This window comes from Thalassophryne amazonica, chromosome 17 (assembly GCF_902500255.1).
Source record: "Thalassophryne amazonica chromosome 17, fThaAma1.1, whole genome shotgun sequence".
Classification (NCBI taxonomy): Eukaryota; Metazoa; Chordata; class Actinopteri; order Batrachoidiformes; family Batrachoididae; genus Thalassophryne; species Thalassophryne amazonica.
Window position 1 is genome coordinate 34,064,599 of NC_047119.1, and position 18,948 is coordinate 34,083,546.

The following is an 18,948-nucleotide window of genomic DNA, read 5'->3' on the forward strand; positions in this document are numbered from 1 at the left end:
AGCCAAATTTTCAGTCCATAGAAATATCATAATAATAAAATAGTTAACGAAATTGCATTTTTTTTAATTTGCGAAGTAAATACATGGATTAATATGGGAATTTTAAGGTTTATTTTCTTAGCCTGTTGGATTTTGACATATTCGATGTAAATTTGATACGTATGTGTTTGATGTCCTCTAACTGAGGTTATAAAGCTCTATAAGAGGATTATAGTGTTTCTATATGGTATTACAGATATTTCTATACACGAAATTAATTGCATGCATAATAACTATAATTTACAATGCGTTTTTCTACCTGCTGCAAACACAACACACACAAGCAGCACTCCAGTTAAGTTTGTGTCAAAACTGTTCCAGACACTCCAGTGTCCACCCTTCTCACGCGTCCTCGCCCTCCCCCTCCTTTAACTGTGAGGCAGGAGGCCAGAGAGCCGCACAAACTTTCACTGCGGCTCTGCACACACTCTCTCGGCTTCTCTCTTTTCTCCTCCGCGCCTCTGAAGACTTTAAGTGGAGTTAAAGCTGCCAGCGCTTCAATCTGATCTACTTCCTGAATCACGATCCATGCCAAAAGTGCACAGAGGGACAAACGGAGAGAGGAAGAAATCGTTACAACACAAAGCTCTCTGAGGAGCAGCGACTCTCTTCTGCTTTAAAACATTTATGTGAGTGGTAGAAGACATCGTCTCATTGCAAAAGAAGACAAAAAAAAACTTTGCGCCAGACGCCACCCGGGGTGTGGATGGTACAAGTTTTGACGCTCGTCGCCGATTCTTCCCTAGGTTCCTTGCATCGAGTTTGGAGACACTGTGCGCTGTGAAGCTTCGGGGGTTCATGTACTGGAAAAATGAAGTCTTATCCCCTCTTTCAGAGGGAAACAAGATATCTGAAGGAATTCCCACGAAGCAGGTACCGGTATTTTTGGGAATTACGCAGCATCTTCGTGCGTAAAAAGGCTAAAAATCTTGGAGTCCACACTAATTACTGTCGACTTCTCTGTTTTATTTCATGATGTTCGAATGATTATGAAATATACTTTCCGAAGGAAATCCAATGAACTATCGCTGCAATTCATTTTTAAAACAATCAAATTACGCCACAACTTTGTGCGTAAAAGCGCACAAATATACTACTTTAAACGCAAATGTATTTTATGTATTTTTTTTATTTCAGACATCAGACTGGCAATTAAAGATATTTTCCGAATGAAATGCCATACGAAAAATACGATTTCTTTTTGGGGGGAAAGCCAAATTGTGCAGCATATTTGTGCGTAAAAACAGGAAGAAAACAATTCGGGTCTAACCAATTATTTTAAACTTAATTAGCTTGTTATTACACGATGTAATATGGATGATACAAGATTAAAAAGTAGCAACATTTGCGTTCATTTTGACCGCTATTTGTGCGCCATTAAACGCTTCCTGAGGCGCACAAATGTGCACCTTGGCTGCCGCATTTCACTTTTGTTGTGTCTCTTGTGTGATGTCACAAAGAGAAGAAGAAAAAAAAATCACCGTCTGTGTGTGTAGTGAGATCAGCTGCACGCGCCAGCCGCCGTGAAGTGGCACGCGCCTCTCCGTGGTGAATGGCGTGATTTGCCGCGTGATTTGCTGCCCGCAGCCTCTCGAGCGCCGCCAATTCGCGCCCGAAGAAGGATTAGATTTTAATTACAGCTATTAAAAATCAAATTTGCAATTCTTTTGGGGTGACCCGTCGCCTTTTTTTGTGATTGGCAGTTGAAATTGACACTCCGGCTCCCTCTTATGCGTGGCGTTGCAAGCTATTTGTAATTACATGTAGTTTTTTTTTTTGGGGGGGGGGGGGGTGAGTGCTGTTGTTGCCCCTTCCAATCTCGTGTCCTGGATTGCAGAAAAAAAAATCATATTATTCGAAGAAGCGTGGGTTAAGGGCTGGTGGGGGGAAAAAATAATCAACCTAAATCGAAATCGCTTCATTAAAATGTGTCTTTTGTTGCGGGGGGCCGTTAAACGGGGCCCTTTGTAGCGGCTGCGCTATATTAGAAGTGTGTGCACATGTCGGGTTTGTCAGCTGAAGATGAGACGGCTAAGTGATGAAGAACGTTGTGTTGTAGGTGATCTCTTCTGAGCATCAGAGCACGCCCGGATCCTCGCGCTGCGTGGACTCCAAACACACGCAAATGGTGAGACGTTTGTTTGTTTGTACTTTGGATAGATCGGTGCGCACCCAGTGCATGTGGAAATGTTACAAATGTTGATGTGATTTAAAAAAAAAAAACTGTTTAATGCGCGCATCAGCGTAAAACATGGCGACACAAGTCTGTGGGGACCGGGATCTGGACTTTTCTGTGGCTGAGCTGTGATTTGTGGAAACATGATCGATGCCCTCTTTCAGTCCCACTCGGACGGAGAGTCCCAGCGGTCCAACATGGAGCGGGAGGACCCTCACTCGTCCCCGAGCACCCCGTCCACCCCCTCGGTGTGCTCGCCGACGTCCAGCGCCAGCTCGGTTCCGTCCACCGGGAAGAACGTGTGCGCAAGCTGCGGTCTGGAAATCCTGGACAGATATTTGCTAAAGGTGAGAACCCGACAACAAAACATTTTTTTTTTCTCGTGGTAGTTTGCACGCACGGCTGAATAAGGAGCGAAAGCAGCGGGGCCGTTTGCTGACTCCTGGTTCGGTAAAAGGCCTGATGCGCTTTTACGCAGACGCGCTGGAATGTGAGCAACTTTAAGATCTGCTCTGTTGTGGAACAAACACCAAAAATATCAGCAGATAAATTAATCTATAATATGTATGTAAAATAAAGAATAAATTACACTGAAAGAAAGCCCCAGATTACAAATCACAAATAGAAAATTAAACAGACGTTTATCACAAGTTACATTTACACAAATAAGGATATAGTTGTGCATACATTTTTGGAAAGCCACACAAAATAAATATGTTTTATAACCTCACTATTACTGCCTTATATAAAACCATTTTTACGCACTCGGAATTATTATGGGAACAGAAGAATCCTCATCAAGGACATATATTTCAGAGTAATTCATTTATTTCGACAATGCATCCATTTTTATTTTTAATTTTTAAATGACAAAACTAAATTCGTATAACTCAAAATGATACATTTTGTTGCTTCAGCCCGTGAAAGTCCTCTGCTGCATCATTTTAAACATTCATCTAACACAAATAACTAAAACATGAGAAAAATATCATTTTTAGATTTCATTTGCAAGGTTAAAACAAATAAATAACGCTGGTGTGTTTTTAATTCATTCTAAATGGCATACATTTTTCTGTTTTAAAAACTAATGATAGCAGATATTAAAATTACCTAAACTTCTTATTACTTTAATAGACATCACTGCTTTTGTTAAGATTAAACTCACCACCTTTATCCTCACATTGAAAAAGTAGATATTTAAATAAAGATACAGAAAATAGTCGCAGACTGATTCATTTGTCATATTAAAATGATCTTCCCCTATAAAAAACAATACCAATAGATAGTAATACTAATAATAGTAATAATAATAATAATAATAATAATAATAATAATAGAATGCTATTTAATATGGCACCCCAACTTCTATATTTTGGAATATTTGGTTATTATTATGCACTTTTATAGATCGTGATAACACTTTTTTTTAATGTAAATTTATTTACATAGCTGCGTTGTTAATTGGCCGTGATTGTTGATGTTCAAATGGACAATAATCAAATTAGTCACCCTAAATCTGACAACCCCACCCCACGAATAAAAAAAAAAGAAAAAAAAAGAAAAAAAGAAAAAGAAAAATAAGTAAAGAAAGAAAACGGGGTTATATTTGAATTCTGACGTTAATTAAAGTATCTATTGATAAACGGATTAGTGCATTATTAACATTAGGACTTATTTATGTCAGTAAATAAAACTGTAATTGGGTCTCATGATCAGCTGACAATCAAACAAAGCGATTATTATTTTTTGTTATTAACAATCTCTTAAATTACTTATGTTGAATAATAATAATAATAATAATATGATGATGATGATGCTTTTGTCGGTCAGACAAATAGAAGTGCGCGTTCGATTTGATCAGCACTAACGATTTTCGGTGTCATCACGTGTTTGTTGTGTTCCGTCACGCGCTCGTGCGGTGACTGATCGTCGGCTTGATTGATGTGCGTGCAGGTGAACAACCTGATCTGGCACGTGCGCTGCCTGGAGTGTTCGGTGTGCAGGACGTCGTTACGTCAGCACAGCAGCTGCTACATCAAGAACAAAGAGATCTTCTGTAAAATGGATTATTTCAGGTAGGTTTACCAAAATCTCTCTTTGTCTCACGCGCGATGCATCACGTGCGTTTGCAAACCACATTTAGGGGGAAAACAAACAAAACAAAACTGACCCAGTTTGGCTGACTATCCAAAATAAAACATTTGACGTTCTGAAAAACAAGTTATTTTTAGTTTAGCTATTTTTGCAATATGCTCTAAAAGTAACTGTATTTTTAAGATGTTTCCTTCATCTTTATAAGTAAATGGATCACATTATTTTGTTTGTTCATTTCCTGATCATTGATTTCAACCTCTAAATGTTTTAGTCCACTTTTTTTTTAAAGAGGGATTTCTGCAGTAATTACGCTCACGTGCACTGCTGCGATTAACTTATCAACACACACTTAAGGGCCCACGTGCCACCAAACGCGCCGTTTTATCGACAGAGCACGTGAGACAAAGGACACTACACCGGATACACTGACAGTTGTTACAATACAGCGGAATTATACACAGAATTCTGCTCTATTCGATAAAACTCTTACAATCATAATGAAACTCTATGGTAACATTTTTAAAAATTCAATTTTAGGAAATAATTTAAATAAGTATATAGTATACTTCAAAATCTTATACAAGGGTGATTCTTAGACTACGGGCACTTATTATGTCCTTTGATCATATTGTATGAAAAACAGAAAAAAGGGGAAATTTCACACTTTTATAGTTATCTTTACAATGAAAGTGTGTTAAGAAATTTGTTCTAGTAGTCTATGATGACCTTTTCACCTTTTTTCAGCATCATTATATGCAAATATTAACGTTTTGTGCTTGTACCACACCCAGACTTTTGATCTTCAATGATAAAAATGAATGGTAAAGAAACGTTTTTTTCTAATGTTTTAAAATATCTCTGAATAAAATATCAGTAAAATAATCAAAACATAAATGGGGTATTCAATGTCATACAACTGTTGTGATTTTTTTTAAACAAAATGTAGTTGTCCCACACTATTGCCGTAATTTCCACCACAACACTGTAATGTCCCTAAACAGTTTGTATGAAAGATTGTTTGGGTAGTTTCTATGGAGATAAACAGTGACATCAGAGCACATGTATATAGCGCCAAATCACAACAAACAGTTGCCCCAAGGCGCTTTATATTGTAAGGCAATGGTGTGGTGGAAATTACATTTACAAGGCCAATAGTGCCCGTAGTTAAAGAATCACCCACGATAAAATGCATAATGTATTATCATGGGCATGTTTTTTTTTTTTTAAATCAAACAAAGACCCTGTAAAATAATGTTAAGGTTTGAAAATATCACATCAATTACAATAAAGACTGCTACGTTTCAAAGACTAAACAAAATTCATTGTCTGACTAACCCTTTAAAACTGACTTATTTGTTTATTTTTGTGAACTAGAATATCATGTCGATCAATTCATGGCTGACTGATTATTATCCCTTGTCACTGTTTTTGTAGAATCATAGTTACAACCTTGTTGTCATAGTTACAACCTTATCATTTTTTAAAAGGGATTTGTGATATTTTTTAAGTAACATTTTTAAAAATTTCAAATTGGCTCTTTTACTGACATACAAATGAAGAAAAATCAATCAAAAAACTTTTTTTTAAAACCCAAACACCAGTGTGCTTAAAACTCTTGCACAATATTGTGTATTATACATCAAATACACAATATGTGACAGGTTGCTGGAAAAATGTCTATGTCTTATGTTGTTGTTAAGAAGTCCTGCACTGAGCTTCTTTATTTTATAAGACAAACTAGAAAGAGAAATACAAATATCTCAAATTATCAGTCTCTTCTTAGTTTTCATGTCTTGGAATTTTCTTCAGAAAAAGAGGCCGACTGTTGGGTGTGTTACGCACAGTAATAGGTTGAAACTGATAGACAGTCCTGGCTGTCCTAATATCCTCAATGTTCATTAGACATCTTTTTTGTGTGGGGGAGAAATTTGTGCTCTTCTGCCTAATAATATAAAGGTGAAGTCTCATGTTTAGTACGGCTCACAGTTTGGGTTGAGCCATGTTGTTACATTTTGGAAAGATTATGGTTCAAGGCTGGGGCAATGGTTCCCAAGTGGGAGGTAGCCTCCCATGGAGGGACCCAGAACCATCACAGGTTGGCCGCTCGCGACTGCAGAGACACATGTGAAGCTGAAAGGATCAGTTTCATGTAGGAACAATAAACAAACATGAATGCTCTGCAGCTAAGATTCAAGTCAGGAAAATGAGACAGAATGTACACAGGAAATTTGACAGAGTAAAGCAGACTGTACGGTGTGTGCATGTGGTCTCACTCCAGTGTTAAAGACACTGATTGATCAGTATGGCTGGTATTTATATTGTGTATTTATATTTGCAAACTGTTTCTTTTTACTTTCACTTTTGGTACTCTGTGTGCTTCTTACCCTGCGTGCTGCTATACAATGCAGCTGGAACATCAATTTCCCTGAGTGAGTCTTCCCAAGGGATTAATTAAGTCCTATCTAATCTATTTCAACTCTGCCATAGAATTGATTTAACACCATTTGGAGTAGCACCATATGTACTCAAGTCTATTTTTTTCTCAGCAAAATTTACTGTTTCCCTGTGATTGGAGGGACTGGTATAACACTCAGTGAGTCAATTTCCCTAACTAACAGCAAAAAATACTGAAATTTTTGAGTTCTGCTATACACTGGTGAGCACCAGTGAACCTCGTACTTTGGGCCTAAATGATTATAAATTATGCTAAAAAGACAGACAGATGACCTATCAAGTTGGTTGTGATGCCTAACTTGACAGCAAATCCAGGAAAAATGAGTGATGCTTAACCAATCAGACTTATTCAAAACTTAAAAATTCCACAGTATAACTTGCTTTCAAGGACTCAATCAGTGACCAAAATGTTTGTTTTTTTCCATCCATGAACACTTACAGTTTGAGAAAACTGCAAAAGTAACTTATACAAACAAGCAGCAGTGACCAACAATTTACAAAAAGGCTTCAAAAGCAACTTCACTGGCTTGTCTGCCTTTTGGTTATATTTGGCACATTAAAAGATGCCAACATGCCCCAAAATAGGAGGTTCACTGGTCCTTCCCTGTGTTTATGAGGACCCAAAACTGAATATGCAGGAGTTTTTATGAACATACTTATGGAATTTTGCAGTCCCACGGACTTCTTTAATCTGATACATGCTCTGTGACTATTAGGGAACGTGAAAAATCATCTAAATGATCATATGTTTCAATAAAGTATATTACAATTAGCATATTTTATCTCTGATTTATTAATTCAGTGCAATTCTATATATATATATATATATATATATATATATATATATATATATATATATATATATATATATATTTTTTTTTTTTTTTTTCAATTGCGACACCAGTCACCTCAGGGCCATTAACCCCTTAACAGCCGAATTTATATAGCTGTACGAGGTCTGTCAATAAAGTAACGGTCCTTTTTATTTTTTTTTAAAACTATATGGATTTCATTCATATGTTTTTACGTCAGACATGCTTGAACCCTCGTGTGCATGCGTGAGTTTTTCCACGCCTGTCGGTGACGTCATTCGCCTGTGAGCACTCCTTGGGAAGGAGTGGTCCCGCCTGTCTATCTCGGCTTTCAATGCTTACCAGTCCAGTAAGTATCAGTGAAATAGTGGAGAGCTGGACATGTCCAAACTTGTCCTCTGACACACCGAAACAGAGGTGTTCCTTTGTCTCGCTTCCAAAGCGAATCGGTCTTTACGCGCGAAGCCTCCGCGCGGCTTTCCATGACTAAATCTCTTGTTAAAAGTGAAATCTGCCAAAAAATGGCTGATGTCCAGCTCTTGTGATAACCAGAGAAAGAGCACACGACAGTCTCATATCCACAGAGCCATCCGTTTAGAAATGGTCCGGCGGCTTGTGCCGCGTCGTCGCAGCTCGGAGCTTAAAGCTGTAGTAACAGACCTTATTCTCTGTGAAGCCCATAAAATTTTCACCAAAACCAGATACATTTTTCGAATGGTTTCCAGGTGCCAGTCTCTAATAGCTTCTGAAAAAATTCTGATGGAAAAAAGTCCTTTTCATTCCGCCATTTCCAGACAATGAAAATCCGACAAGGGGGCGGGACCACTCCTTCCCAAGGCGTGCTCACAGGCAAATGACGTCACCGACAGGCGTGGAAAAACTCACGCATGCGCACGAGGGTTCAAGCATGTCTGACGTAAAAACATATGAATGAAATCCATATAGTTTTTAAAAAAAATAAAAAGGACCGTTACTTTATTGACAGACCTCGTATATAAAAAAAATGTTTTGTGTGTGTTTTTGCCTTTACGTAGATGGTAAATACTGTTGAGATTATTAATTTCACTTTTGCACAAAAACTAGATAGTAATATTGGGTATTCTGGTAATGACTTTATGTTATAATGGTATAATAATAATGATGGTATGTTGCAAATTTGCAACAACGGGCATACAGGTCAATTTGGTAAGTTGCATATTTGAGTCAGAGATTGTAGCATATATGCGACGATGGGCGTTAAGGGGTTAATGGACTCTGCTCTTGTGAAGCTCCTTGAGGTGACACCATGGGTGGCCATCTGCTCTGGCCACCACAGTAACAATACAAATTACAACAGTTAACAGAAACATTACAAAGTACAGTACAATTAACAATTGACTGAAAAAAAATCATTAAGGCTGGGACAGAAAACATTTGAACATCACTGGTCCAAGAAATGTTAAATGCTAAAAATTGGCATCAGTATATAGTCATATTGTGTTCAGTGGCCTGAGGATGGTGTATATTTGTTTCAGTGTGGACATGCCCTTTTGTGCACATCAGTTTGTGTGTGTCAGTACATGTGTGAGTGCTTAGAGCTGTGAGTGAACGTTGGTGTTTGTCTGATGGAAACTGAACACCAAACCACCGCTCTGAGGTTTATAATCACCAGCAATTAGTTGTCCTCCACCCCAGACCCTCAGGCCTCCAGACCAGCAATTAGACCGCCCCGAGAGCCTGGCCAGCGTGTTTCATACCTGAATGTACACATGTGAAGATTAAAAATAAAATAAAAAAAAATTGAATATATAAAACGTGCTCGTAAAAATGAGTATCAAAAATGTACATGTTCACAAGATTGTAAACATGCATGTTTGTGATATTGACAGTGACGCACAATGACACTGCCCTGCCCCCAAGCATGCGCTTGGACTTCTGTTTACTTGTGCACATCCTGTAGCTGTCACTTTTGCTCTCACAAAATGGACAGTTTGCACTCCATCATTTCAATATTCACCAGTCACATCGTCACCTGTAGGTGTCAAGAAATATTCAAATACATAGGCGACTCTAGGGTGTGTTGTCACACAACTGTAGCCCCCCACCCCCCCAGGGATGTCAGTAGTGCCACTAGAAACAAACCCCAACATCGACTTGACATTAGTCTTTCAAATTTCTGTTATCAGCATCAGTTTCTTACATCCTCTGACTAATCTGGTCTTCTAGCACCTCCAGTTTCTACAGCACCAGTGAGGTATTAAGTTCAATGGTAGTCAGTGGGTACAGCATTACGCAGGGAGTATACCTCACACCCCAACACCAAGAGACATTCTAACAACAGACATCCTAGCTTCCTTGCTGTCCTGTGCTGATCCCATGTCCAAGGTCACGCGTTTGAACCCGTTGTGGACCTCTGTTTGCCTACACAATGGATTTGACATTGGAGGCATTAGCCAGATTGGATCAAAGTTTAAGTGGGTGAGTGTGATTGTAGCCAGCAGGTGCAGTGTAGTGAGTAAACCTCTCTCCCCCAAAACCAAGAGACATTGTAGTGACAGGCACTACAGTCCACAGGATTGAGCCTCCTTTCTAGTATGTCTGCCTGTATTTGACATTTGACCCATTGCAGTACTGTGCTCAGCTACACAACGGTGGCTACACTGGTGACATGACACAGTCAGTAATTGGGGGTAGTAGTACAGCAGATAAGTGAATATGTACAGAGGAATCCTTCAAATGCTGATGCAAGTACCAACTTTGGCATAGATACTCCTTAGACATTACCTTTTGGGGAAAAAAAACAGTGCGTCCACTTGAACTTTTAATAGTCAGCCAGGTAGGGGTCAATTGAAGAATTATACAGGGGTCAAAATCTAAAAATGCTCCAATCATGTTGAAAGTTATTCCATATTATTTGTCTGATCATACAGATTTATAAAAGGTATAGTTTGGACCATCTATTGATTGAATTCTATGGAGTTATGGGGAAAAAATAGCAAAAATAGTGAGAAAGGTCAATTTCAGTGTTCAAAAGTTAAAGTTGCTCCAATTTTGGTAAAAAAAAAAAAAAAGTGATGCAAATTATTGGTTGTGTTAATAGGGTTTCAAAAAGGAAGTGTTTCCATCATGTATCATGCTTAATTATCATGATACGGGGTAACATATGTCCGTTTTTACCCCATAACTCCATAACATTCAGTCACAGATAGTCCAAACTATACCTTTTTGGAATCTCTGTGATCAGACAAAAAATGTGTTATAGTTTCGATATGATTGAAGCATCTTTTAATTTTGACCCCTATGTAATTTTTCAATTGACCCCCTCCTGGCTGCTTATTGAAAATTAATATGGACACCCTGCATTTTCAAAATGGTAATGTCTAAGGTGAATTTGTGCCAAATTTGGTGTTTGTATCACCATTTGAAGGATTTTTTTTTTCAGTTATCCTCTGCACTACACTGTGACTGTAGCCAAACAAGTGCTGTGCAGTGAGTAAACCTCAGTCCTCAACACCAAGAGGTGTTGCAGCATCAACAGGCCTTGAGCTTTCTTCACTAGAACCACTTCCCATGTCCAAGGTTGTGAGTTGGGCCTTGTGTAGGCTTGTGTGTATCTACACAATCACATTCCAGAAGATGCATACATTTTTTTCCCCACTAACCTATTTTGGTTTATTATGCTAGCATGATTAAAAATGGACTGTTTCCTTGTAAAATAACTGTTCAGAATCCAGAGATGCACTTGAGAAACAGGAGCCCAATATTCAGAGAGCGCGAAGATGAACAGGGCCACCTAAAGGAGAGCACTGATTAATATTGTTATATAATGTATCATATGTAACAATATACGATATATATATATATATATATATATATATATATATATATATATATATATATATATATATATATACAATATGTACAATATACAATATATATGCATATTCACAACGCTTCCTGTCATTCTGTCACTAAATCAAACCATCTGGAGCCGCCACAGATCAAATATGCAGAATAAATTTATTTCAAAGCACTGGGCTTCCAAAAATGAACAGAGTGCACATAATGCTGTCAAAAGATCATACAGCGCACGTTTATCAGAGAACTTAGAATATTTGAAATGATTCATGATATGAGTCACTAATGGGCTTTGGGTCCCACACAGGCTTTAAAAGAATGGACAAATGCATTATAAAGTGTTTCAAACCTCATATTCAAACACACCTCCATTGTGCGTCACTGTTTGCAAAAAAATAATAAACCGCTTCAAACTTGTGTGCAGTTTATTGCATAACTCCAGTGTGTCTGTGCAGAAGCATTTTTGTGCACCCGAACCTTCACTCAAAAACAGCCCACTGAGTGATTTGTAAGGTTTGGAAGATGGTCATAAAATCACACAGCACCCTTTCACTTCATTTTTGGAATAACTGTACACAGAGTTATTCCAAAAACAGCAGCGATGAGGGAATTGCTATATAGCCACAAGTTGATAGAAATGGATTTGATGCTGAATTTGAGTGAAACGCTGCATCTTGTACTAAATACAGTTCCAGTCTCTGCATAAAACCATCATTTGCATAATAATATTTTTGGTTTAGATCAGATGTAGCTGGATATCATTGTTTCAAGAAAAGAAAGAAAAAAAAAATCAGCGTATGGTAGCATTGTTGAGTTGCAGGGCTGGTTTGTGCAGAATAGTTCCTCTGTAGACTATAATCTGGGTTTAGGCCAGATTTAAACCAGGCTATCTCAAGTCCAGATCCTCTGGGCTTGTTTCAAACCTCTGGAGGTATTTTCTCATCTGTGTCAGCCTCTCATCTGGCTCTGGACTGACAGCTGCTTTAATGGGGCGTAATAGCAGGAAATCAGAGCAGGTTTCCCTTCATATATTTGTGTGAGTGTAGTGGGCGGGGGTGCCTGCTGGGATGGGGGGGAGGTGGGGGGTTGCGAGACAGAGTCCACGCTGTGACACTCTAACCCAGTCAGGCCCTGAGGGTTTGCTCTTACACCGTTTCCACATCGGCCTCCTCCACGACCCCCACCCCTGTCTCTCTGCACCCCTCCCTTGGCTCACTCCATCCTCACCCGTGAGCTGAAGGCCACACAGGAGGCTGCAGCACTGCACTAATCAGGGGCACCCAGGGACACCATGTGAGGAACTCGTGCACTCACGTCTGGTTAGGTGGCTATACGTTTGTGCAGCAGTGATAATTATGCATCAGCACACCTCCGGTTAGCTGATTAGGTCGCCATAGCAACAAAGATGATTAACCCTCTCTGAGAATCTGGTACAGAGACTTATTTGTGTTTTAACCTCTGCATGGCATCTGCCAAACCTGTTCAGTCAAACCTTTGCAGAAATTAATTTTAAACAGCCATATGGCTATTCCAAGGAAGCTTCTCTGTTTTAAAATAATAGTAACAATAATCCATAAAAAAAAAAGAATTTCTGCCACATAATCTAATAATCACTTCTACAGCCACTTTTCTTGAGATGAGTCAGGGGATGGATACGTGAACATTTCCAAGGCACTGAATATGCTTGGAGTGGCATCAGATCCTTTAATGCTTTGAAAACTACGAGGTCTGTCCAAAAAGTAACGGACCTTTATATTTTTTTCAAAAACTATATGGATTTGAATCATGTGCGCTTGCATCAGCCAAGCTTGAACCTTCGTGCGCATGCATGAGTTTTTTCACGCCTGTCGGTTGCGTCATTCGCCTGTGGACAGGCTTTGAGTGAGCACTGGTCCACCCCCTCGTCGGATTTTTATTGTCAGGGAAATGGCTGAGAGGCTGCTGCTTTGTTCCATGAAATTTTTTTCAGAAACTGTTAGAGACAGCCAGTTGGAAACCATTCGAAAGATTCAGATGGCTTTCGGTGAAGATTCTGTCGGCGTTACACGGATTAAGGAGTGTTAAAACCTTTTTAAAGACGGCCCACGGCGGCGGAGGGCGCGCGGCGCACAGAGTGGCCATCGACAGGCTGGAACGACCAGATCATTTCTAAACTGAACGCTGTGTTGATCCGGGACATCGTGTGACTACCACAGAAATGGCAAGAGAGCTGGACATAGCACTTTTGCGGCACATTCCACTGTTACAGGAGATTTTGTAATGAAAGACATGCGGAGGATTTCGCGCGTCGGCACGGAGCCACTCATGGCGCGCAACAAAAAAAACACCTCCGTGTTGGAAGTCTCACAGGACATGTTGTGGCATGTCCAGCTGAGCAGTTGAGCTCAAACGCTCAACAAAAAAAACACCTCCGTGTTGGAAACCATTCGGAAGATTCAGACGGCTTTCGATGGCTTTTCAGTCGAGTGACTATCCGAGAAATTGTGTAACAGCTGGAAAAAAAAAAGGTTTTAACACTCCTTAATCCGTGTGACGCCGACAGAATCTTCACCGAAATCCATCTGAATCTTTTGAATGGTTTCCAACTGGCTGTCTCTAACAGTTTCTGAAAAAAATTTCATGGAGCAAAGCGGCAGCCTCTCAGCCATTTCCCTGACAATAAAAATCCGACGAGGGGGGTGGACCAGTGCTCACTCAAAGCCTGCCCACAGGCGAATGACGCAACCGACAGGCGTGAAAAAACTCACGCATGCGCACGAAGGTTCAAGCTTGGCTGATGCAATCACACGTGATTCAAATCCATATAGTTTTTGAAAAAAATAAAAAGGTCTGTTACTTTTTGGACAGACCTCGTATTTATTGACATTTTTAACTCTACATTATGTAAATGATGTGCACCAATCAGTCTTCACTATCAGCCAAAGCACTGAAAAGCCTCTTGTTATAGGTATCAATGAATTTCAAAATCAGATAATTGAGAATTACTTTAAAACTGGTGCTTTAAAATTGTTCAAGCTAAAATATTAGTAAGGGCTCCACAAGGATCAGTTCTTGGACCTTTCCTATTTAAACTTATACATAATTTTATGTGGAATTTAGCAATGAAACATGATGTATCTTATACGAATGATATTTGTAGAATCCTCTCTGGTGATGATCTCAGACCCAAATGCTAGCTAATCAACATTATTGATTACCATATATCAATCATTGGATATCTAGAAAACTTTTGAAACTGAATTATTTGAAAAGCCTAAAAACCAAAGACAGGCTAGCTGTTCTCCACTGGGAATCACTATCTCTGAAATACAGAGGTGAGACAGGAAACTTGGGGTCATCCTGAATACTGATCTTAACGTTGCAAGTTGCATGACAAATATAACCAGGGAAGCATTTTACCACCTAAAAAAATGTACCCCATACATGGACTCTTATTTTTTTACCTGGTTTAAAAAAAACCTATCCATGTATTAATTATAAGATGATTACATTACTGCTCTCTACCAAAGTCAACATGTACCCAAAGCTGCAATTCACTCTGTCCTGAAAAATACATAGAAAATCTAAGATTTTGCTGCTTTCAGCTCAAGAAAAATATTTTCACTTTCTGAATAATTATACAGCCTGAGATAAATTAAAACTATCCAAACATTTAACACTGGCAAAGTTCAAAATTTTGTAACTCCCAACAGTGTAATTGTCAAGTATAGAGAGTACTTCGGATTTAAAATTGGGATATACACACACCTGTGCACTAATCATGGTGTCTAATCAGCATCTTGATATGGCACACCTGTGAGGTGGGATGGATTATCTCAGCAAAGGAGAAGTGCTCACTATCACAGATTTAGACTGGTTTGTGAACAATATTTGAGGGAAATGGTGATATTGTGTATGTGGAAAAAGTTTTAGATCTTTGAGTTCATCTCATACAAAATGGGAGCAAAACCAAAAGTGTTGCATTTATATTTTTGTTGAGTGTAGTAGTTGGGAGCTGCCTATGGGAATGCCACAAACAAAAGTATTGGATTGGATGTGAACCCACACAACTTTTTAGTTATATAGCAACAGCACTGTCACAGCACCATCATCAAAATGTTCGTTTACTCTATTCTCACACAACTTCTGAACAAACGTATTCTCATGTTGCATATAAAAAGTTAAGTACGATATTTCGTGCATATTGCTACAAATTTCTGCACACATACGCAATGCAACACATTTTGCATTTAACATTCAGAAATGTTAAATGCAAATCAATTGTTGTTGTACTGTGTTCTGTATTGTAAAGTTTTTTGGTAGAATGGCCTAAGCAGTGGGTCACCCCTTTGAGTCTGATCTGCTTGAGGTTTCTTCCTCAAATCATCAGAGGGAGTTTTTCCTTACCATTGTCGCCTGTGTGCTTGCTCTGGGGGTTGGTAAGGTTAGACCTTACTCGTGTGAAACACCTTGAGGCAGCTTTGTTGTGATTTGGTGCTGTATAAACTAAATAAATTGAAAAAAAAAAGATATGCATTTTGTTTGAGGTTAGGATTGGATTTAGATGAATAATAATGACTGCAAAAGACAGCTCACTGCATTATTTTTTCATGCTAGGATGAACCACAGTGTTGTTGGTGGTGATGTGGGATATGTACGAATTTGATTCAAAAATGCGTATGAATATGTAAGAAATTTCTGCATTACTTTTTTGTACATTTGCCCAACAATTGTGAGAATACACTGCCTGAACACAGTTAAAACTACACCTTTCAGAAGAGGTTTAAAAAAGAATGGGACAAGCAACTCTGAGAAACAACTCTAAAAATTTTGATATTTTATCACTCTAGCTTCTTCTGTATGGACTGAAATGTAATAGTCAGATTATTTGTATTTATACTTCCAGTATTTTACTGAGAAAAGCGACACTACCATTGATCTGTTGCTGCTAAATAAAATGCACATCACATTTACTACAGGACATTTACACAATGTTACTTTTGTCAACAATAATAAGATTAAACATAACATGCTAAACCTACTAACAGAAAATGGGTCACTTCCCCCTTCCCCCAAGTTTATATTTCCATTCTTTTTTGCCAAACATCAAGTCTGTGCTTTTAAACCACACAATGAAGCAAGATGTCTCGTAGGACAAATCTAATAGAGATTAGCGTATTCTCACAGCACATTAGAATTAATCCAAAAAAACGTGTGCCTCCTCGTGTCTCCCTTTGAGCAGCAGGTGAATTGGTGCAAAACACCAAAGAAAGAAGAAGAGGTAGAAGAGGTCTGATGGTAAGGGCGTTTTTTACAGGGCAGGATTTTCCTTTCGTGAGTGATACGGGGGTAAGGAGGATTGACATGGTTCCAATGTAAACACCAGATTTTTGGTACAAAAAGGAGATACAGAGGGGGAAAGTTGGGATGAGGTCGTGAGACATGAAGTTGGAGGAGGTTAGAATGGAGGGGTGATGTGCTGTTTTTCTGGGTTCTGTCTCAGAACATGAAACTGACAAGCTGTCATGGCAGATTAGCAACAACGTTCCACAATGTTTTCTGTTTTACTGTAGAGACAGCCTGGAATTCTCCAGAACATTCTGACGAGATGTCAGAATACAGAATACAGTAAAAGTCAAGGAGTCGATTTGTCTTTGGAATGGCTTTATTGGGTTATAAGCAACATTCGGTTAAGTTGCACACGTCTGTGACAAGTTAAGGTCTCCCTAAATGTTACATCATCAAATCTGAGCGCATGGTCCTCACTTAAATGCCGAATCTAATTTGTTTGCAGTGAAGAATAGAGGCCTGGCTGAAGACTGAGAACTCTGTTGCTTTACCAGGTTGTGTGGGTTTGTGGTTAATGTAGTATAATGAACACAAACAACATACACCACGAAGGCCAACAAACGAGTCAACAGAAAGACTGATGAATATCAGACTACGAAAACAGCAGCAGTAGTTAATGGTAAGGAACTAGAAGGGTACTCCGCTGAGGTCCAGTAGTCCTGTTTGTGTTTCCTTTGTCATTTTCAGTGTTATCTAGTTCTTTGTCATTGTGGAAGGGTTATTTCTTTGATCTCTAAAATTCTTCAATCTTGATTGTTGGCATTTAATCGTGATAAATCACATTGGTTTCTGATTGTGAACCTGTGATCTTGACCTCAATCTTTGTTCCTAGTCATACATCTTTGATTGCTGATCTTAATTCATGACCTTCAATCCTGTTGGGGGAGGTGATGGTCTAGTGGTTAAGGGGTTGGGCTTTAGTCCAGAAGATCATGGGTTCAAATCCCCGCCTGACTGGAAAATCACTAAGGGCCCTTGGGCAAGGCCTTTAATCCCCTATTGCTCCCGGTGTGTAGTGAGAGCCTTGTATGGCAGCACCCTGACATCGGGGTGAATATGAGGCATTATTGTAAAGCGCTTTGAGCGTCTGATACAGATGGAAAAGCGCTATATAAATGCAGTCCATTTACCATTTACCATGACCTTCAATCCTGTTGTTTCATCTTTGATCCTGATTCTTGATCTTTTAAATCAAGTCAATTTATTTTTATAGTGACAAATCACAACGTAAGTCACCCCAAGGTGCTTTACGAGTAAGGTCTAACCTTGCCCATTCCCTCAGCAAGCACACTGGCAACAGTGGTGGTGAATTACTCCCTCCGGCAATTTTTGATGACAGGAAAAAACCTTAAGCAGACCAGGTACAGTGGAGTGACTATCTTCTTCGGCCATGGCCCATACTACATGGAATTACTGGGCAACCAGGGCCATCTATATATATAAAGGGCTAAATCTGTCTGGGATAAACTCCCAAACTATAATATGTAGCCCTAAAAACTATATATATTCTGAATCCTCATGACATGGGGAACAAACTGGTACCATTTTTTAAAAAGTTGTTTGTCTTTTAACCAAGTATTTCCACTTAGTTTGGGGAGTCCACCTCTTATAGTTCTGCTGGACAAACCTTAGCCCATTAAATATTACATTTGTAAGACATCAGCATTACAAAAACAAATGTTGGGCAATGGCGGCGCCGGGTACCCCAGCTAGTAATACAATAAATTAAGCAAAGCACAACAAAGAATTGTCACGCATGCAAAAATGGAACTGTGGTAGCTAAGCAACAAGGTATATACAGTCCAGTGGTCAAAATAACAGATGGCTCATGAAACATTTTTCTGATCTATGATACTGATCTTTCATCTTTGAGCCTATGTTTCATCCTAATTGCTACCCTTTGATTCTGAACAGTCATCTTTGATTGCTGAGTTTTGATGCAGATTCATGACCATTGATACAGCTCTTTTTTTTCTTTGTTTCTTAGTTTGACCATGACTGACATTTGAGCCTGATCACTCATCTTTGACACTGAAGTTGGTTTTCAATCACTCATCTTTGGTTCTGGATCTTGATGCAGATTGCTTATCTTTCAAACTTGCTAAGGAGGTTGTTTTCCTTATTGTGTATTTGTCAACAATCATAATTACAGGATCAAAGGAATTTGTATCAAATATCAAAGGCAGGGAAAAAACATCAAAGATCAAA

General features: G+C 38.9%; 1 protein-coding gene and 1 long non-coding RNA gene across 4 annotated transcripts in view; both read left to right on the forward strand.

Moving 5' to 3' along the window:
- The window catches only part of LOC117529379, an 883,736-nt gene that overhangs the window by 838,429 nt on the left and 26,359 nt on the right, over positions 1–18,948 (forward strand). The gene's annotated exons all lie outside the window — the stretch shown is intronic.
- The window catches only part of lhx6 (LIM homeobox 6), a 28,567-nt gene continuing 9,935 nt past the window's right edge, over positions 317–18,948 (forward strand). Inside the window, exons 1-4 of one of the 3 annotated variants that reach the window (XR_004566000.1) lie at positions 317–912; positions 2,099–2,167; positions 2,380–2,562; positions 4,169–4,290. Coding sequence is in view for 2 of the 3 variants with exons in the window: in XM_034192136.1 (XP_034048027.1) it covers positions 838–912; positions 2,099–2,167; positions 2,380–2,562; positions 4,169–4,290 (449 nt within the window). In the remaining variant the exon portion in view is untranslated. The remainder of the gene's footprint in view (positions 913–2,098; positions 2,168–2,379; positions 2,563–4,168; positions 4,291–18,948) is intronic. The other 2 variants (XM_034192136.1, XM_034192135.1) reach the window with 2 other exon arrangements.